This window comes from Emydura macquarii, unplaced genomic scaffold (assembly GCF_026122565.2).
Source record: "Emydura macquarii macquarii isolate MOO-44397 ecotype Brisbane River unplaced genomic scaffold, CSIRO-AGI_Emac_v2 contig_1146, whole genome shotgun sequence".
Taxonomy (NCBI): domain Eukaryota; kingdom Metazoa; phylum Chordata; order Testudines; family Chelidae; genus Emydura; species Emydura macquarii.
Genome location: NW_027131283.1, coordinates 8,564,255 through 8,586,119, shown reverse-complemented (window position 1 = coordinate 8,586,119; position 21,865 = coordinate 8,564,255). Strand labels below are relative to the sequence as shown.

General features: G+C 44.4%; 1 protein-coding gene across 1 annotated transcript; it reads right to left on the bottom strand.

Moving 5' to 3' along the window:
* Nucleotides 1-7,719: 7,719 nt before the first annotated feature.
* Nucleotides 7,720-19,937, bottom strand: MFSD4B (major facilitator superfamily domain containing 4B). Its single transcript, XM_067546604.1, has 4 exons — nt 19,350-19,937; nt 17,600-17,768; nt 15,123-15,239; nt 7,720-14,204 (listed from the first exon to the last, which is right to left on the bottom strand). The coding sequence occupies exons 1-4, from the start codon at nt 19,569-19,571 to the stop codon at nt 12,970-12,972; spliced, it is 1,743 nt and encodes a 580-aa protein (XP_067402705.1). The 5' UTR covers nt 19,572-19,937; the 3' UTR covers nt 7,720-12,969.
* Between the last annotated feature and the right edge of the window lie 1,928 nt (nt 19,938-21,865).

The following is a 21,865-nucleotide window of genomic DNA, read 5'->3' as shown; positions in this document are numbered from 1 at the left end:
AAGCCCCTCTGGGAAACCCCAGCCTCAGTGGCGCCCACTTCTAAGACAGCAGAGAGGAAATACTATGTCCCACTGCAGGGCTTTGAATATCTTTTTAACCACCTCACCCCGGGTACCTGGGTCGTGGATGCGGTAAACCAACAGGATAGACAGGGTGCCCAGGCAAATACTCCCAAAAATAAGGAGAGTAAAAAGCTAAACCTTTTTGGGAGGAAGGTCTACTCCACAGCAGCGCCACAGCTCCACATGGCCAATTACCAAGCACTGTTAGGATGCTACAACCTCAATTTATGGTCCTCCCTCCAGAGATTTGTCCAAGGCCTTCCCCAGGATATGCTGACGGACTTCAACACGCTGGCCCAGGAAGGCTCCTTGGTTGCAAATGCTGCCCTACAATCGGCCAGCAATGCTACGGACGCTGGAGGGAGGGCTATGGCCTCTGGCATCGTCATGTGCCAGGCGGCTTGGTTGCAATCCTCCGGCCTTTCCCCAGAAGTGCAGCAGGCCATATAAGATCTACCCTTCACTGGAGCCGGCCTCTTCTCAGAGAGGACTGACGAAAAGCTGCACGCTTTAAAAGACTCCAGGGCCACCTTAAAATCTCTTGGCCTATACATGCCACAAGGCGTCAAGGCAGACCACGCCCCCCGAGGCAGCAGCAACAACAGCAGCAGCCTCCACCCAGACCACCTCCCACACCCACCCAAGCAAGGAGGGGTAGAGACTGCTTCCAACAGTCGAACCGTCAGGACCACCAAGGCCCTGCAGGGGGCTCCCAGCAAGGGCCGCAGAAAGGCACCAAGAGGCAATATTGATGGGGCGCACAAGGGTGGCACACCCCCCCCCCCCATCTCCTTGGATCTTACTCAGCTATTCATGAACAGACTGCATCTGTTCCTCCCCGAGTGGCAGAGCATAACCTCAGACCACTGGGTACTGAGTATAATACAGAGAGGTTATGCCCTGCAACTCTCTGCCTTCCCACCGGACCTTCCCCCTACCACGTCCCTCTTCAGGGACCCCTCTCACGAGCAGCTCCTCATTCACGAGGTAAACGCCCTCCTCCTCCTAGGGGCCGTGGAAGAGGTTCCTTCTCAGGAAAGAGACAGGGGGTTTTATTCCCGCTAATTCCTTATCCCCAAGATGAAGGGAGGCCTCAGGCCCATTCTGGACCTTTGGCGTCTAAACAAGTTTATCAGGCGCCTCAAGTTCCGCATGGTCTCCCTAGCCTCCATCATTCCCGCTCTAGATCCAGGAGATTGGTTTGCCGCCCTCGACCTCAGGGACGCCTATTTTCATATTTGTATCCTCCCGGGACACAGAAGGTTTCTGCGCTTTCAGGTAGCTGGTGGCCACTACCAGTTTTCAGCCCTGCCCTTTGGCCTCTCTTCAGCACCCAGGGTCTTCACAAAATGTATGGTGGTGGTGGCTGCCCACCTCCGTTGCAAGGGGGTTCAGATCTTCCCCTACCTGGACAACTGGCTAATCCGGGGCCTGTCCAGAGACCATGTTCAGAACAGCCTGACACTGACTTGCGCAATATGTGCCAGGCTGGGTCTGCTCATAAACGAGCAGAAGTCCACCCTCACACCAGTACAGCAAACAGACTTCATCGGGACCACCCTAGACGCAGTTCAAGCCAGGGCCTTCCTTCCACAGCCCTGCTTCGAGGCAATGACCGCCATAATAGACAATCTCCACAGGTCCCCCACGATGACAGCCAGGCACTGCCTTCAGCTGTTGGGGCACATGACGGCTTGTACCTACGTGGTGAGGCTAGCTCGCCTCCAACTCAGACCCCTACAGGGTTGGTTGGCCTCTGTATATGCCCCGGCTAGGCACTCCCTGAGACGGGTAGTCACTGTCCCAGCTCAAGTACTGGTGTCATTCAATTGGTGGACGAACCCGACAGAGGTATTGAGGGGTGTCCCCTTTATAGATCTGACACTCTCCATAACCCTGATTACGGATGCTTCGGATGTGGGTTGGGGGGCCCACATGAGCAATGACCTCAGCACACAGGGGCTGTGGTCCACACACGAACAGCGGCTCCATATCAATGTATAGGAACTCCAAGCAGTCCGTCTGGCCTACAGGGTGTTCCTCAGGTTTCTGAAGGGAAAGGTGGTCCAGGTCATGACCGACAATACAGCAGCCATGTTTTATAGGCAAGGGGGAGCTCACTCCTCGGCTCTTTGTCAGGAAGCGGTGCGACTTTGGGACCTTGCGGTGAGGCATGACTTCCACTTGTCTCCCTCTCACCTCCCGGGGGTCAGGAACGATGAGGCAGATCGCCTAAGCAGGTCGTTCTTACCCCGCCACGACTAGTCACTACACTGGGAGGTGACAACTTTTCTCTTCCGCAAGTGGGGTGTTCCCCAACTAAATATATTCACGTCAGCATGGAACAAGAAGTGCCCAAGGTTCTGCTCCCTCCACAGTCGCGACCCGAACTCCATCTCCGACGCCTTCCTCATAAGGTGGACGGGGGCCCTAATGTATGCCTTTCCCCCCGTCCCGCTGCTCCCCAAAGTACTCTTAAAAATAGAGAGAGACAGGTCCAATGTCATCGTGATTGCACCAGCTTGGCCGAGGCATCATTGGTACAGCCTACTGCTGGACCTCTCCATAGCCACGCCAATACTGCTTCCGAAATGCTATGACCTGCTCTCCCAGGACCAGGGTCGCCTGCTGCACCTGGACCTGGACTCCCTCCACCTGACAGCATGGAGGCTTTGTGGTTGACGGAGGGAGAGACAGCCTGTTCGGCGCAGGTCCAGCATGTCGTGCTGAGAAGCAAGAAGCCGTCCACCCAGGTGGTGAACGGGGCTAAATGGAGGCGTTTCACTGTTTGGGCGGACTCCCGGGGTATCCCGGCAAGCTGTCCACCCATACAGGCGATTCTGGAGTACCTGCTCCACTTAAAGTCGCTGGGCCTGGCACTGGCCTCGCTGAGGGTACACCTAGCGGCCATTTCAGCCTTCCACAAACCGATGGAAGGAAGGTTGATCTTTTCACACCCTATGTCCCTTAGGTTCCTCAAAGGGGTAGAGAGGCTATATCCGTAGGTCCGTGACCCGGTGCCTCTCTGGGATCTAAACCTGGTCCTCGCCATGCTGACAGAACCACCCTTCAAGCCTATGGCTACATGCCCGCTGCTCGTTCTCTCTTGGAAGGTAGCCTTCCTGGTGGCCATTACATCGGCTAGGAGGGTCTCCAAAATAAGAGCATTGACCTTAGAACCCCCATACACGGTCTTCTATAGAGACAAAGTGCGACTAAGACCCCACCCAGCCTTTCTACCCAAGGTGGTGTCTCAGTTCCACTATAACCAGGATATCTTCCTCCCCGTGTTCTTTCCTAAACCACACGGTTCGGAGGAGCGGAGATGGCATTCGCTGGACATCAGACGAGCCCTGGCCTTCTACATAGAGCAGACCAGGCCATTCCGGAAGTCAACGCAGTTGTTTGTGGCAGTAGCGGACCGGATGAAGGGCTCACCTGTCTCCACCCAGTGCATCTCCACCTGAATCACTGCATGCATATGGACCTGCTATGAGCAGGCTAAGGTGCCACTCCCAGGACCTGTCACCGCACACTCCACCAGGGCCCAGGCCTCATCCACGGCCTTCCTGGAACAAGTGCCCCTGCAGGACATCTGCAGAGCAGCGACCTGGTCATCGGTACACACCTTCACGTCCCACTACGCCATTGTGTAGCAGGCGAGAGAGGACGCAAGCGTCGGCAGAGCCGTGTTGAGAAGGGCTGCTCGCTAGTGACTCCTACCCACCTCCAAGGTACGGCTAATTAATCACCTATGTTGGAATGCATATGAGCAATCACTCGAAGAGAAAAAACAAGGTTACTTACCAGTAACTGTTGTTCTTCGAGATGTGTTGCTCATATCCATTCCAAACCCACCCTCCGTCCCCGCTGTCGGAGTCAGCAGAAAGAAGGGACTGGGAACCTGCAGAGTCGGTGGCGCCATATATACCGCGGTATAAGCGCAGCACTCCAGGGGGCACCAAAGCCGACCCTGCGGGACTTGCTAGGGCAAAAAAGCTTCCAGAGACTCGTGCACACAGCACGCATTCACCTTTGTTGGAATGGATATGAGCAACACGTCTCGAAGAACAATAGTTACTGGTAAGTAACCTTGTTTTTCATCTATTTACTTCAGAACATTTTGAATTTTAATCCTATCCTGCAATGCAATTGCAATCCCTCCAAGCTTGATATTGTCTGCAAACTTTGTAAATGTACTCTCTATGCCAGTGTTTCTCAATTAAATTTGGCCACGGAACCCTTTGAACTCGATAAATATTTGCGGAACCCCCCAAACTCTTAGCAGTATTTTTACATATGGGGCCAAAAATGTCAAAATAAGCAAATTATACACAAACAACTAGGTCAGCGTTTCTCAATTAAATTACACTTACACTCCATACCCTCCACCGAAAAATCCAGGACATCTTCCCTTTTTTGGCAGCGTGGAGAACAGCTGCTCTCGGCGGCGCGGAGAACGGCTGCTCGCAGAACCCTAACAATGTTCCCGTGGAACCCCAGGGTTCTGCGGAACACCAATTGAGAAACACTGCTCTATGCCATTATCTAAAAATCATTTATTACAATATTGAACAGCACCAAACCCAGAACTGATCCCTGCAGAACCCCACTCGATATGCCCTTCTAACTTAACTGAACCACTAACTACTTTCTGGGAATAGTGTTCTAACCAGTTATGCATCCACCTTACGGTAGCTCCATCCAGGTTGTATTTGCCTTGTTTGTTTATGAGATGGTCATGTGAGACAGTACCACAAGCCTTCTTAAAGTCCAGATATACCACATCTACCACTTCCCCCACTCCACAAGGCTTGTTACCTTGTCAAAAAAAGCTATTAGGTTGGTTTGACACAATCTGTTTTTCACAAATCCATGCTGTTACTTATCACCTTATCTTCTAGGTGTTTGCAAATTGATTGTTTAATTATTTGCTCCATTATCTTTCTAGGTACTGAAGTTAAATTGACTGGTCTGTAATTCCCCCTGGTTTCCTTATGGCCCTTTTTATAGAGTGGCAATATATTTGTTCTTTTCCAGTCCTCTGGAATCTCGTCTTCCATGACTTTTCAAAGATAATCTCTAATGATTCAGATATCTCATCAGTCAGCTCCTTGAGTATTCTAGGATGTATTGCATCAGGCCCTGGTGACTTGAAGACATCTAACTTGTCTAAGTAACTTTTACCTTGTTCTTTTCCTATTTTAGCCTCTGAGCCTCCCTCATTTTCACTGGCATTCATTAAGTTAGATGTCCCATTGCTACTAAACTTTTTGGTGAAAACTGAAACAAAAAAGGCACTTACCATTGGTGCCATTTCCCCATTCATTGAGTAACAGGCCTACCCCACCCTTCATCTTCCTTTTGCTTCTACTGTATTTGTAGAATGTTTTCTTATTACTCTATGTCGCTAGCTAATTTATCTCATTTTGTGCCTTGGCCTTTCTAATTATGTCCCTACATACTTGTGTTATTTGTTTATATTCATCCTTTGTAATTTGACGTAGTGTCCACTTTTTGTAGGGTTCTTTTTGGAGTTTGAGATGACTGATGCTCTCCTGGTTGAGCCATAATTACCATAATTTACCATAATTCAGATCTTTCCTACACTGTGTGATAGCTTGCTCGTGCTCTTCATGTCTCTTGGAAAAACTGCCAACGCTCTTGAACTGTTTATTCCCTTAGACTTGCTTCCCCTGGAATCTTACCTTCCCACTCCCTGAGTTTGCTAGAGTATACTTTCTTGAAACCTATTATCTTTATTGTGCTACTTCTCCTCCTACCATTCTTTAGAATTATGAACTCTGTTTCATGATCACTTCTACCCAAGCTTTCAAATTCCACTTTCAAATTCTCAACCCGATCCTCAGTAGTTTTCTCTCCACCTTCTGCAATAAAAAAAATTGTCTCCAATACATTCCAAGAACTTGCTGGATAATCTGTGCCTTGCTGTGTTATTTTCCCAACAGATGTCTGGGTAGCTGAAGTCCCCCATTATCACCATGTCCTGTGCTTTGGATGCTTAATTGTTTAATAAAAGCTTCATCCATCTCTTCTTCCTGGGTAGGTGGTCTGTAGTAGACCACAGCATGGACATCACTCTTGGTTTTTCACCCCATTTAACCTTACCCAAAGATTTTCCAAGTCTGTCTTCTATCTCCATCTCAACCTCAGTCTACGTATATACATTTGATATATAAGGCAACATCACCTTCTTTTTTCCATCTATCCTTCCTAAGCAAGCTGTACCCTTCTATACCAATATTCCAGTCATGTGAATTATTCCACCAGTCTCTATGATACCAACTAAGTCACAGTTTATTAACTAGCATTTCTAGTTCTTCCTGCTTATTCCCCATACTTCTCACATTAGCATACAGACATCTAAGATATGCAATTAACTTTCCCCCTAAATTCTCTTGTCCGCCCCTTATCCCTGCTATAACGGCACATGTTCCCCCCCAGATTCCATCCCTTCTCCAGATCTCCACGTTTTTGACTTACCTGTGGCTTGTCTCCTGTCTCCATAGAATCTAGTTTAAAGCCTTATTCATGAAGTTAGCCATTCTATATCCAAATATGCTCTTCCCCTTCCTTGATAGGTGGGACCTAACATCCTGTGGGGTCCAGGAAGCTGAAGCCCTCCAGACAACACCATCCTCGCAGCTAGGCATTCACCTCCAGGATGCATCGGTCTCTGCCTGGGCCCCTACCCTTGATCAGAAGGATGGAAGAGAACGCCACCTGTGCCTCCAACTCCTTCACCCTTACTCCCAGAGTCCTGTAGTCACTTCTGATCTGCTCAGGGTCATACCTCATAGTATCATTAGTGCCAATATGGATGAATAGCCATAACATCTCAGATACAGGTCCCTGGCAGGCAGCATACCTCTCGGGATATCTTGTAAGGCCAACAGATGGATGCCTCCATCCCCTCAGGACAGAGTCACCAACTACCACTACCTTGCATTTCCTCTTGGGAGTGGTGGCTGTGATCCTCTCAATTTGGGGGTACATGGCTTTTCCTCCTCCACTTTTGGGGGGGGGGAGAGAGGAGATTCCTCATCACTTGTTGCCAAGGCAGCATAACAGTTCTTCATGGCTATAGTGGGTGGGGCTCTGTCACAGAGAAGACACTGCTGCCAGAAGTAACCAGCAGCCAGTGTCTTCTCTGTGACAGAGCCCTATCCTCACCTCCTTTAGGAGTGTGACAGCAGTTCTCTCTAGCTGAATAGCTTCCTCTGCCTTAGACATCTCTGAATGAATACTCTCAAATTCCTCACCAGCAGACACCTTTCACACTAAATAGTCCCCTCAGCCTGGCTTTCTGAGAGTGGAAAATGCAGGCCACAGTCTCTACAAATTCACACTAGAATCTGGGTAGAGGTATCACATAGCACTTTGTCATCTTCAGTCCACTGTCTACATCTAAGGAAACTAACATGCTTTAGGAGTCAATCTTCAATCATAGAGATTTTCATTGTCTGTGTAGGGTCTTTCATTCATATGTGTTGATTTCAAAACTGGGAGACTTCTGCTGGAAATAACTATTTCTACATTATTAGAAACAGGTCATGGGCTTTAAATTTGCAATAAATAAAAGCTGAGTAGTTGTCAGAAACACAATCAGAGCTTTATTATAAAAAGATACTCCTCTTTGTAAATTAAAGTAATTTATTGTATTCAAGAAACATTGTTTATCAAATAAGTTTCACATTGCACAAAGTCATGTAAACACCAAAGCAGTTTTCAACCTAAATATATTAAATCAAAAACCCACCACACACTAACAAGGGTAAAACTATAGAAAAAACTGAATTCATGTAAGTGTAGATTGTATAAACAGTAAGCAACAACAAGACTGGAATTACAGAAACCACCACCAAGAACTGTTGCCTACTTGAGAATGTTAGCTTTCTGCAGTCTCATTTATGGAATAAAAGTGCAAATACCAAAATATGTTCACATTTTTGGGCAGGGCACAGCCCTTTACAATTTAAAATACTTAATCTTAAACACAGTGTTGCATTCTATTTTTTAAAGGGACATTGCCAATCTCCCGCTAAATGAAAACATACTAATATATGACTATTTGCTGCCAGCTGTCCATCTTAACACAACTATGAAGTAAGAGGAACAGATCTTATTGCACAAATGTACAAATGTTCACAGTGTTTTCCTCTTTCTTCAGTCTGCTGCTGTGATTTGCAATGACATACGCAATTGCTTGTTAATTCAATTAGCTATCATAGAGCATAACACAGCTCACACAAAGCCTACAACTGAATATTGTACTATTTAAAGATGGTCACTGACACAGAGTCCAAAGGAAACTATGGTTTCTTAAAATAACAACTTTATTGCCAATGATCAAATTAACCAATAAAAATATGGACAATACTGCTTGTTTCTAGTATAAAATAATTTCTCTCTCAAGATTCTGATCAAATTCAGATAAGGTCCTAATTAAACACTGGCTGACAAAGAAGGCACTTACCAGATATTATAGGTTAACCAGGAAGCTTTTCAAATGTACTAAAGCTACTTGAATTTAAGTAAACACTAGCAACTTGGGTTTTCCAGCTGACTAAAAGCCAAGAAATGCCCCAACTGAGTCACTGACGTAAGACTGCAACTTTCATATAGTTGTTGGATCTTAAGATGACAGCAGAGGAAGTTTGTGACATGCTAACACAGTATGCCACTAATTTGTTTTTTTAATCAATCCAAGCTTTAACATATATCCTGGCTGGGCTTTCTTTAGTATCTTTTACATTTAACAGTATGTCTTATACTAAAGAAATATAACCTGATATACAAAAAGTGCCTATATACATTTAAATACAGATGTTGAAAGGGAATAGTGAGGGCAAGCTGTCTGTTATGCAAGTACATCCCATCGTTTTAGTTAATATTTTCATTGCACAATTAACTAAAGTGCTCAAATTTGAATAGAATGCTGATAGCTTAACAAACACTGCAAAATGTCTCAATGGGTGCTAGCAGTCAATCTGAACATTTTAGGAATAGTTCACAGACAAGCTTATTACTAAGCAAATTCTAAATGTATAAAAAACTTGATACAAGATAGCCACATGACATTAGTCAAGGCAGTTGATAACCTAGACTACAGATTCAGTTTTTTGTCCATTTCACATTTTTTTTAGTTTCAACTTTTCCATCAATTGTTCTGTGACTGAGGAAAAAGCTCTCTAAATGCCTTGATTATTTCAGTGTTACACTTTGTCACTCTTGTGGTATTACAGGAGAATCCTCTGCGGTTATGATCATATACTTAACTAAGAAAGTTTCAATAAGTTAGACTAAAAGATAATGGAGCACAAGTTTCTCCATAGACTCGTGATTTCATTTTCACTACCATTGTATAAATTGATTAGACAATGCTAACTCCACATATTCTTGAGTAACCTTGTTTACACTGCCTCCCTCTTCAGTATTACAGATTGCTTTTTCTTTTTGTCTGTACTCGCCCTCACTCCCTCCCCTCCACCCATTACCACAAAAATAAAAAAGTTAATTTAAACCTTTCAGTCTGCCAGCACTAACCTATTACTTTGTTTCATGCTTGTTCTAATGTTGATGAGAACAGTGAAATTCCTGATTGCTACTCAGCTTAGTTTATTAAAAATCCATATGTTGGTCAGAAAGGTTTAAAATCTTTTCCTCTGCATACATGATCACTGGCTGTAAAAAATGGTGACGCCAAAAGAGATGCTCTAGACTTCATGTCCAAAGCCTCCACATTCTTCCCACCCTTCGCTTGCTTATAAGATGGTATACTAGAGAGGGTATATAAAAAACGAACAGAACTGATGATTCAACCAAATACTGTGTTTAGTTTTTATGTCAGGTAAAGCTCCTCTTTAGGGACACATAAAACGAGCAATGGTTAACAAAGCTTGAGTGTCACTTTTAGTAAAACCCAGTCAAAACATAGGTAATTAGTATGAAATATTCTAGCTAAGTTGGTTGACCAAAAAAAAAAAATCTAACATCTCTAAAATGTAGTTAAGGCTGTTTTGTTTCAAACAAAAACACATACCTGGAAAGCACTTCTGTGTCAGGTTTGCTGCTGCTGTAACAGTTTCCATATCTTTGTTCTGGATCCTGCAGCAACAGATCTATCACACCCCTTTGTAAAAAGTCCAGAAAAAAGTAGGAAGTATGAGACTCACTAACTCTGTTAATGAGTTTGTTTTCAAAGTAATTTGCGGGATTTTTGCCATCCATGCACACCATGTTCCACAGAGTATTCATACTTTTAGATATAAATATTATTAAATAGTAAGTGTTTTATATAGCACAGAATTTCAATAGTATTTTTCAGAATGCACCACAAAAGCTTATCCTAGACCTCATTTAAGCCAAGATCTCTGCCATTTCAGTTCAGCTGTTATTTTCTATACTGATCTGCAGGCCAAACTATTACAGTAAATGCATATGCAGAGTTGCTTCCATTGACTTTATGGACAGCCATATACATCCATGGATAGAATATGGTCCTTAAACATTTACAAGCATTACACTGTTAGAGTAAGTAGACAGCTTTCATTCAGCAACTGAAACAGCATAATCCAAGTTTATCAATGCATTGTTATAGCAGGTGTGATGCTACAACAGAAGCTACAAAGATAAATTTTTTAAAATTATAAATCTAGTGTTACATTACATACCAGTGTTTAATCGCAGCCCCAGGTAGGTAAAATATACCTTTCTGAACAGGCAACTCAAGGAGCAGAACCAGTCAATTATTAAATTTGTCTTCAGTAGTATCCAATCATCTTATCCAGATCTCCTCTTTTGCAGAAAAACAGACAATGCATTGGTATTTACACTAACATTATGGGATAGTGGGGAGGGGGAACATCTTCAAGATTTCATTGTCTTTCATCATCGACTGCAAAAGTTTTCCTGTATGGCTAGATTCTTGCTCTATTTCTCCTCCTCATATTTCAGATGAAAGCAAAATTGCAGGATAGAGGAGGGAGTGATAAACCCAAACTTCTAATAAAGGATCCTATACCACATAACAGAAAAGCTCCAAAACATAAACAAACTGCAACTCTTATTACAAAAATAAATTATCAACAATAGTCAACTATCCAAAGAGCAATACCAACAAGCAAGTTTTGATCATGCAGACTCAGGAGAAAACTGCCTTCAAAATCTGGATTTTCAAATAGACGGATTACAATACAATGGCAGGCTCCAAATTAATTCTAAGCAACACTTTCTATATTTGTCTGTTCTTGATGATTTATTTACTTGCTAGCACTCAAAGCCCCAAGCCCCCATACCCCAGCATGATATTTCCAATCATACCACCCCCTACTGAAGACATTGATAATTATACTACATTAAACATTCCACTGTACCTCATCTGTGCAAAACAGGGACTCTCTCTTAAGACAGCATCCAAATACATCATCTTAAAGCATCTGAAACATTTACAATGTTACCAGAGTAAAAAGCAGAGAGCACCAGTACAACTGCTTCTTTTGTGCAAGTTGGATGTCACCTTCTAGCACCTTTCACAACTTAGATTGCAGCCAATATCATGGCTGTTAGAAAATGGAAGTTTCATTGGTAACTAACCTATTAATTTTTCAGATGTTAGTAATAGCTATTGAAGTGGCTACGCTTTGCACACAGACAGTTTTATACATTCTTCTTCGAAAAGAAAAAAAATGACATTCTCCTTTTCTAGAGAAGTGGGTGCTCCCAGGGCCCTCATCTTGCTCCCAGTGGATTTTTGCTATTAACTATTAAGATCCTTAAGCTTTCATTTGAACAATTTGGTTTGAGAATTAAGGACCTCAATCAATATCGTTGACTAGGCAGCCTTGTTTACGAAGGAGATAAAATAACCTATGAAAATTAGCTTTGGCATATGTAACACAATTACACCACTACGTATACTGCCTGTGATACCAGTAGTTTGTTACCAAACATTGATTCAAAAGTAAATTGTAATGGCTCAACAATCAAGAGTTAAAAATTTTAAAAAGTAACTGTGTTAATCTGTTATAAGTCCCTTGCCCTCTCTCTACCCCTTTCAAAATAAAAAAGGCAGCAGATGTATGACAGTTTTGCTCTTTGAAGCAACCCTGGCAAGAGTACATAATACACATTTTTCAAAACCTGCCTAAATATTTTATTCTAGTGCAACACATTTGATATTTCCATGATTTAAAATGAGCTAAACACAGAAGACTATGTTTAAACATTACATGAAAATGACAAAGCCAGGAAATTCCCAGTCAAGGTCAGCAATACATCCATTAACTAAAGCTGCTGAGCTAACAAGACTGACAGCTTGTCATTTAACTTAATTTCCTAATTTATGTTACATACCAAACTTTAAGTGCCATGGAAATATCCCCTTTACTAGATTCAGGACGCTCAAGATTTTTCTCTCATTTCTGATTTGTATGAAAGTGACCTATTAAAATCACTGTGTGTCCTGGTCTATTCCTGCCAACGCAGGATCGTTCTAAAAATATGGTTAAAATACAGCCTCACTTCAAGACATTACAGTGCCCACCACTTTCCTTGAGAGACTGTTTCATGGTCTCGCATTTAAGAAATTTTCCTATAATTTAGTCTAAATTTACTTTTAGTTCCATGACACAATACCTGATCATATTACCACAGACTCCCTCTTTGGTACGTCCAACATACACACTCTTTGCCACTCCAGGATGCATGGTTGCAGACGAAAATGAAAAAGCATAAAATGGGATTTGGCAAGCACAGAAGTGGAAACACTTGGCTTTTTACCACTATTAAAATTCTGAATCACTTTACAAAAAATGCTTGTTTGATTGTGTTTGTATCTTACAGAAGCCAGGCAGTCATTTCAAGTAAGCAACCTAAGCTTTTACTTTAATCATTCTTCTCTCGGTCTCTATTGAATTGTTTTTTCCCTGGGGAGCTAAGAGTGATCACTGGCGAAGAATTAAACACGTCTGAAGATGGGTGCATAGACACTTTAGCTGGGGATTCCCCTGGGATCTTTTGAGATGACTTAACCACAGAGTTTCTCATTGTATCATTCATTTCAATTACTTCAAAGTCTGCTTCGTTCCATTCTCCTGCATCCTCTTCGTCTTCCTCATCTTCATTAAGTCCGAAGTTGGACAACAAAGCTTTCTGGTCCTCGCTCCCACCATCATCTTTCAACTTACTCTCACTGGGAGAAGTGGCTAATTTATACATCACAGGAAATAGTATTGCTGTCATTACAGATGCTCCTAATGCAGTGTACATTACCACAGGGACACCATGAAATTTTCCTTGAAAAAAACCAACCATTGCTGGAATGCACATCTCCCCCAAGGCAGCACCAACTACAAAGAAAGAAGCAGACTTTCCTTGTATGGTGGTGTACTGTTCAATCCAGGAAATGCCACTGGGAAAGATGACAGCCATTGAAGCACCATACATTGCAGTCCCAGCCCAGAGTGATATTGGATACTTAGTGAACAGTACCAGGGACAGAGAAGAGACAGTGGAACCTATGACACTCAGCAGAATCATAGTACCAGGGTATAAACAGGTAGCAAAACAGATTGCCAGTCCTCTGCAAGCTGCAAATGCTCCCCAAAAAAGGGAGTTCAAACCAGCTGCTTCCCTTTCTTTCATGTTTGCATAAACCTCTGCATAATTGAAAATATAAGAGCCATAGGTGACCTCTGCTCCTACATAGCAAAAGAAGAAAAGGAAAAGGAGAATAAGAAGGGCATAGTGATATTTGGCAATTCTGCATTTCTGCAGAGACGCCTTTGCTTTATCTCGAGCTGAGTGGGTTGCTGAATACAGAATAACAAACAACAAAGAAACTATCAAAACGTAGGTGCCTATGAGAATATAGGACCACATGAAGCTCACATTAGAATGCAGTTTCAGTGCTGATGCAGAGAGAGCATTAGATACATCACTCAGAACAGACTGGTTTGTCTTTTCACCTTCCGTTTGGACTTTAAGAGATAAGGAGCTGCCCAATGCCATTTTTGTCAGGATTGGAGCCACAAAGGCACCCAGTGCAAAACAGAAGTGTAAGGCCTGCATAACTGGTCCAGCCTCTGCTCCCCATGTATTCAATGCAAGGACATTTCCACCTGCAGATTAAAGAGATGAGGATCCATTTATTTAATATGGAAATTTAAGATACAGTATGGTTTCTTCCCAGTAAGTTATTTAGCTAATATCACGTATCTAGTTAGTTGGTCAGAGCAATATACAGTAGAAGCAAATTATAAAGAACTTCTTTTATAATATATGGGATCAAAGGTCCCTCGTTGTTTCAGTGCATAAAATGTGCAAACTGAAAATCTAGCTAGAGTGAAGCTCTGCTTAGAAATGTTAAGCAATAGAAGGTTCTATTCCACATGCTGTTTTGACTTTTTAATCTCAAGAACAAGAAATGCAACACTAGCTCAGTTCAAACAGTGTTCCATTTGGCAGTATTATGGCATTTCAGATAACAACAAAGCTCAGGATCTTCTTTGATAGATCCTTTGTGACATTCAGTCCTAGGCTCTCTTCTTAGCAGATAACATCCAATTTGCATTAGAGATGCTTACTCAGACTTTAATCACATGCATGGGTTGAATAAGTAGTTAATTGAGGAATACTTGGTAATCTTTCCATGCCATCCTGCATACAGTCAGGAATATACCAGCAGTTTCATTTTGGAGATTATTCCAGCCTGACATTTACATCACCATTTGCAATACAATCAGAAAAAAACTGCTCTTATGTCTTCAGTATGGATGTTGTTACAGTAGTAATAGCAAGAGAGAATAACTTTAATGGCAAATGACAAAGGATATGAACACTAGAATTTAATTTAGCATGCATATACCAGGCACACTGGAAGTCCTAATGACAGGTACAAACTCAGCTCTTGTGGATTTCTAGCACCTCATGAGTGCTAACAATTCTCTCACATGGATGCAAGGGGAATTGGCAGACTCCAAATGACTCATTCAACCCACAGGACTTCCTGCAGCAGGGAAGAGGATCTGTTCACTTACCTGTGTCTAGAACACCCATGGAAGTCCCAATGACTGACATCAGGGCCGTTAACAATAGCGCTTTCTTACACCATGGTAGGACATAAAGACAAATTGCTGTTCCCAGCATGGATAACCCTATAAAGATAAGAGAACAATCCAAAATTCATACTGAACCTCCAATTTTCAACATGACTTCTAGAGAGATGAAAGAGTCAATTTATTATAATTAAATCTGTACGTTATAATAGACTGCTTGAATTTCAACCAGTCATATTAGATTGATTGAACTCATGTTCATTAGAGCCAGTTGGAAAAACTTCCATGAAACCCTTTTTTCCTCAGAAACCGCCTATTAAAATCAAAACACTTCACAAAATCAAATCAATTTGAGCAAAATTTTGTTTTGGAGATAAACCGAAAAAAAGATTCTGACAATATCAAAATGGGATGTTTTGACATTTTTGGAACAAAATGTTCCAGTTTTTATTTTGAAGTGACTATTTAAAAAAAAAAAAAAAAATGTTTTGTATTACCATATAGTAATATAAAAACCAATGAAACATTCTGGTTTTGTCAAACCAAGACATTTTGATCACAGAGCAAAACTCATTTTGGATTGGAAAATTTCAAAATTTTTGAGTTTCACTTCAATACAATTCAAAACAAAGTTAAATTTTCAAAAGTCAAGTTCTTCACAAAACTGAAATCTCATCCTACAACCAGCTCTAGTGATCACACAAGCAAGTCCTCAACAAAACTATTTTCTCCAATTACTCTCATGCACAAGGTCAGCTTCTATTAACAGTAGTAAGTTATATGCCCATAACAAGAACAGGCACTTAATTCAGTTGAGAGTTTCTAAAAGAATAAGCTCTGTTAACAGAATTTATTAATTTAAATTTAGAGTCAACCCATGAATGTGATCATTTCTCAACTGTTTTATCAAATTGAAAGTTAAAGAATGTGAATTATTTCTCAAATTGACAATACATGAAAAATTAAGGCAAACCTAGGAAACAGTTCTACAGATATAACTATGTTTAGAGATTGCCATCACTGCACCTTACTTTTGAATATGTTAAGCATGAAAGATCTTGCTTTATTAGTTCAGGCATCTCGCTCTATCAGGTTTCAGATAAATTTATCTTCAGATCAGTTCCTTGCCACATGTCTGACAGATAAATGAGAATCAATAAGAAGCACAATTTGTAATAGAATTTATTCATAAGTTGCGTGCATTTTCAGGAGTTTAAGGGAACAGATGAACAATTTTAGTGAGTATTTTAACAGAGGTTGAGTTTGCAACATCTTTTTTTTGTAAAGTTGTATCTCAACATGTGAAATAGTACCACTGACAGGGAACCAGCTGATCAGATGCGAGTCTCAGCTGAGTTTCACTCATTTTTCCTCATTTAGCTTGTGATGTTGCCATTATCAAATTTGATTTGTTTTATATAAATAGTCTCACAGAACTAGCTATTTACCATAGTAAAATAAAATCCAACTCTGCTTCTTTTTGTTTGAGAAAAAGGCATTTTAATTTAGTTCTGATAGATATGGTCCTTTGCAATTCAAGAGTAGCTATCCTATTAGGCTTCCCAATAAACCAGGGGTGTCAAACATCCGGCCCACGGGCCAGATACAGCCCACCAACCATTTTGGTCGAGGCCCTGGTGGCAGCGCGTGCTGCCACGACATCTCGCGGCATTGTACTCCCTGGCGGCGTCACACACTGCCACGAGATCTGTGTACTCTGGCGGCAACACGTGGAGCACTGTGTGCACAAGACACAGCGCTCCAAAAGGAGGGAAAGGGACAGTGTGGTCTTGGGGCATCGCGCAGTACTATAATTCTTAATCATTGATTCATTATTTTAATCGTAAAATAGTAGTAGCTGTAGAAGTGAATTTACTGCAGTTTTTATATCACTGATATCTAGCAAATAAAACATAATACTACATAAAAATGGTTGTGCCTAGTATATCGATTTATAGTATGTATGGCCCACTTGAAGTACATTTAATTCAAATCTAGCCCGCCATAGCAGAAGAGTTTGACACCCCTGCAATAGACTATTGCTTCGACTCAGGAAATATCATTATCAAACTGTATATCAAATCACTAGAAGCACAAATATAAAAGGAGATAGGAATGAAACTGACAAACAGAAATAGAATTTCATAGTTTTTAATTACATCACTCCTGCAGCAGTGTACAATATTTCTAAAGGAGTATGACAATGTTAGTGATAGTATACAAACAAATTCCATCTTACAAGGCTGCAGGGTAAAGTCAACAGGATACCTGCATGAAACACCAGGATAAGGCAAGTGAAAGTTGGCCTGAGATTTTTTTTTTAAACTCAACCACTTTCACAGTTGTTACTATAACATGAGCTCTGGAAGTAGTACAGGTTATGACACAAAGTATATCAAAGATTCATCAAGCACATTTTTCACATACAGTACAAAGAATATTAATTTGAATACACTTACCCAAGAGGAGATGAGGGTTCATACAGTCAAAGATAATCCCTCCAATCACTGAACCACCAAGGTACCCGAGAGAGCGACCCACAAAAATGTAGTAAATATCACTGACATTTTTATTCACATTTGCAGCCAAATCTTGAAATGTAGGTCCCAGGACAGCAATGCTCATACCCTGAAAAACAGTGGGGGGGCTTTTGTTTGTTCATTTGGGGGGAAAGGGGAAGAGGGGTGAACAAAATAAACCCTCACCAGCAGCAAGAAATAACGTGTTCATGCTATGTTACAAACAAAAATTGTACCAACGTAACTAAGTCAACTTTAGAAACTGATTTAGTTAAACAATGAAATCCTATGTTGTGGGCATTCTTATTTTGGTTTTAAAGCATCAGTTATCAATTTAGCTTATACCTTGGTAAGACATTTTCTGTAAGACAAGGCCTAAATAGCAATTTAGGTTGGCAGGTTACTTATATAGTAAACTCTTCAAGCCAGGGGCAGTCTTTTTGTCTGTTTTTGTACGGCACCTAGCACAACTGGGTTCTGGTCCTGGACTATGGCTCCTAGGTGTCATGGTAATACTATTAATGAATAATAAATATTAAAATACAACTTGATGTAATCCAGATCTTCTGTTCTAGTGAGATAATCTCTAAATGTACTATATATTTTCTGTGGACTGTGTGAAAAGCGCAAAGTGAAATTTAAGTTTCACTTGCAGTCACCTTTGAAAGAAGCTGGTCAAGCACCCAAGTGAGTTCCAGGCAGGGAGTACCATCTCACTGTGAGAGGTGGACGAAAGGAAAACTTGGCCATAAGGGTCATTCATTATTTCACTACCAGCAATGTCCTCAGTGCTGTACAAACCAAAGGTGCTTATACAATCCAATGCTACAGCAACTTTCCTTCTCAAGCAGCCGAGCACCAGGGATAGTTTCACCTCCCTGAGAGGCAAACCAAGCCCAAAGTAATATCAAAAGATTACCAGGAAGCCCATGTGACTTAGCTCACTGCTAAGTCTCTGTCAATGCTCTCTGTGCTGCCTCACTAAATTTATTACTTTCTGAATGGTGTGAGAAAAGTGAATACTGAAGTGTTATTTGCCCCTTCACATAACACAAGGACTAGGGGGTCACCTGATGAAATGAATAGGCAACAGGTTTAAAACAAACAAAAGGAAGTACTTCCTCACACAACAGACAGTCAACCTGTGGAACTTGTTGCCAGGAGATGTTTTAATGGCTAAAAATATAACTGGGTTAAAAAAATTTAACTACGTTCATAGAGGGCAAGTCCATCCATGGCTATTAGCCAAGATCGTCTGTGATGCAACAAGATGCCCTGGGTGTCCCTAAACCTTCGAATATCAGAAGCTGGGACTGGACAACAGGAAATGGACCTGTCCCTAATTGCCCTGTTCTGTTTGTTCTCTCGGAAGCACCTGGCAGCTGCCCGGCTGAAGACAAGCTAGGACAAGATGGGGGGAGGGGCTAGATGGACCATTGCGCTGACCCCGTAGGGCAGGTCATATGTTCTCACCAGCCTCTTGCCGGGTCCAGCCCCTTGCCGGGTCCAGCCCCGCGGGCTTCACAGTGCCCCACGTCGCACAGAGGAAGGGCTGCGCCAAAGCACCACCAGGTTCATTTCCAGGGCCCCGCAAGCACGAGGGCTGCCCCCGGGGGAGGGTGGCAGGGAGTCGGTGCCCGCAAGGCAGCAGAGGGAAGGGAGCATCCAGCCCCAGCCCGGCCCCGCTCACCAGCCCCAGGAAGGCCGAGCACAGCGCCCCGGAGATGAACCATCGCAGCGCCGCTCCCTCCCTGCCGCCGCCGCCGCCGGCGACCATCACCTCAGGCCGCGGCGCGGGCTGCGGGAGGAGACTCTGCTCCGCCGCCGCCGGCCCCTCGCCGCCCTGCAGCGCCGCCTCCTCCGCCTCTGGCCGGGCGAAGCGAACCTGCTTCTTCCGGCCGGCCCCGGCCATGGCTCCGAGTGCGGGGAGCGGGCCGGCCCCAGGCGGTGAACCGGGGCCGCGAACACCGAGACACCGGCGCCTCCACCCGGCAGCGCCCGACACAGACACTGGCAACCGGCGCCGGCAACCGGCACCTTCCCGGCAGGCCGCGTCAGCAGCTCCGCGAGCGCGCGGCAGCGCCCGGGGCGGGGCCTGCAGCTCCCAGCGCGCACCGCGCCTCAGGCGCTAACTTCTCTTGGGGAGACGCCAACGGCTTTGCAGGAACCACCCGCGCCAGTCCCACCGCGGCGCATGCCGGGAGCCGCTGACAGGCAGGGGGCGCGCGCGGCTGGTGGAGTCGCTCGTTGCTCGCGTGCGTGCGTACGAACGGTGGCTGGCAGCAGTAGCCTGAGGGGAGGGACCCGGAAGGGCGCTGGTGGGCCCAGGTTACCCGGCTACAAAACGGCGGTAGAGCCACCTGCGTCCCCTTATGTACCAGCCTCGTTTTGGCTTTCTGGGCACGTGAGCGCAACAGCGGCCGGGCATGACGCACGTGACTTGCGGACCCAGGCCGCCTTGATACCCAACCTCCGGAGGAGGGGGGGGGGTCTGCCTTTCCCCCCGCGCATTGGCCAGCGTGGCACGGCCCTGCAGGTGGCGGCGTTCTGCCAGGGCTCCGGCGCGCGCGCGCCGCCGCTCAACTGACCAGCGCGCACAGCCGCGCGGGGGGGCCAAGAGCGAACGGCCGCGGCTGTGCAACGCCCTTCCCCTCCCCTCCCCCCTCAGCCGGGCTCGGCGCGTCCCTTCCCACCCCCATCTGAGCCGGCGCCGGGCTGGAGTGTGGGTAAGTGTGGGGGTGGCGCGCCGGGCTGGCCCTTTGCAGCGGGGAGCAGGAGGCTCAGAGGGGCGCCACTCAGCACCTCCCCCCCTTGCGTGTCGTGAAGGCCCCCCCCCCCCCCGCGACCTGGCACTGATTAGGGTGGGTGCCACATGCCTGCTAAGTACGGGGAGGGCATTCGAGCCCTGTGTGTCTAGTGATCTGCTGTCGCTCTGTGGAAGCTGGAAACGCCAGACGGCTACCGGTCAGTTGGGAATCAATTCGGAGTCGGTAAATCCACCGTGGGAGCTGCTGCAATACAAGTTTGCTGGGCCGTTAACAGACGTCTGCTAAGAAAGGTAGTGACTTTGGGAAACGTGCAGGGCGTCGTGGATGCGATAGCCGCAATGGCGTTCCCAAACTGTGGGGGGGGCGATAGATGGCACGCATATCCGTATCTTAGCGCCCAACCGACCACCTAGCCATAGAGTGCATTAATCGAAAGGGATCCTTCTTAATGGTGTTGCAAGCCCTTGTGGATCACCAGGGACGCTTCACCGACATCAGTGTGGAGTGATCTGGAAAAGTGCGTGACACACGCATCTTTAGGAACTCAGGTCTGTTCCAAAAGATGCTAGCAGGGACTTTCTTTTCTGACCAAAAAATAAATATTGGTGATGTTGAAATGCCAATAGTGATCCTTGGAGACCCTGCGTACTCATTGCTCCCCTGTCTGATGAAGGCATACGCTGGACACCCGGATAGCGAGAAGTAGAGGTTCAAAAATAGGGGAGCCGTGAAAAATCCGTTTTGAAGTGAGACCTAATGTTTCTGAAAAATCTGTGTTCTGTCTTCCCCAGACATTCCACAGCACTGTGCTTACCCCATCTTCCTTCCCTTCCCTCCCCCCCATGCTAATCCCTACAGTCTCAATAAAGAAAGAGTAATGATCTTTAAATCTAAATTTTTATTGTTGGTCGTTTACAGTGGAGGGAAATGAAGTTATTTCAACACTTTGCATGCATTGTAATGAGGCTGTGAGGGGACCCAGAGCAAAGTTTCCATGTGCAAACAGCAAAGAACACAGTCCCAGTTCTTATAGCGGCCAGCACCTCTTTCTGCTCCCCTCACAGGCATGGAATGGAGCACATACTGCACCTTGCTCGAACCCTTCCTAGGTCACTTGGGGGTGGGGGTTAGGAAAGAGTGTGTGAGTTGAGTTTTGCAGGGGCTGCAGAGGGAGTCTATCCTGCCGCTGCTCTTCTTGAAGCTTAACCAAGAGCCTCAACATGTCAGACTGATTCCTCATGTGCAGCATCCCATCCTGCGGTGCATGCTCACGTTCTTGGGCTGCCTTCCTGTTTCCATGTCCATGTTCATTTTCTCCAGTAATGAAATCCTCCAGGCTCTTAGCTCTGTGTCAGCAGCTGCAGCATGGAGGTGTTCATTATCTCGGTGAACATGTCATCCTGAGGTTTTTTGGGTTTTTTTTTTTGGTTTTTTTCCT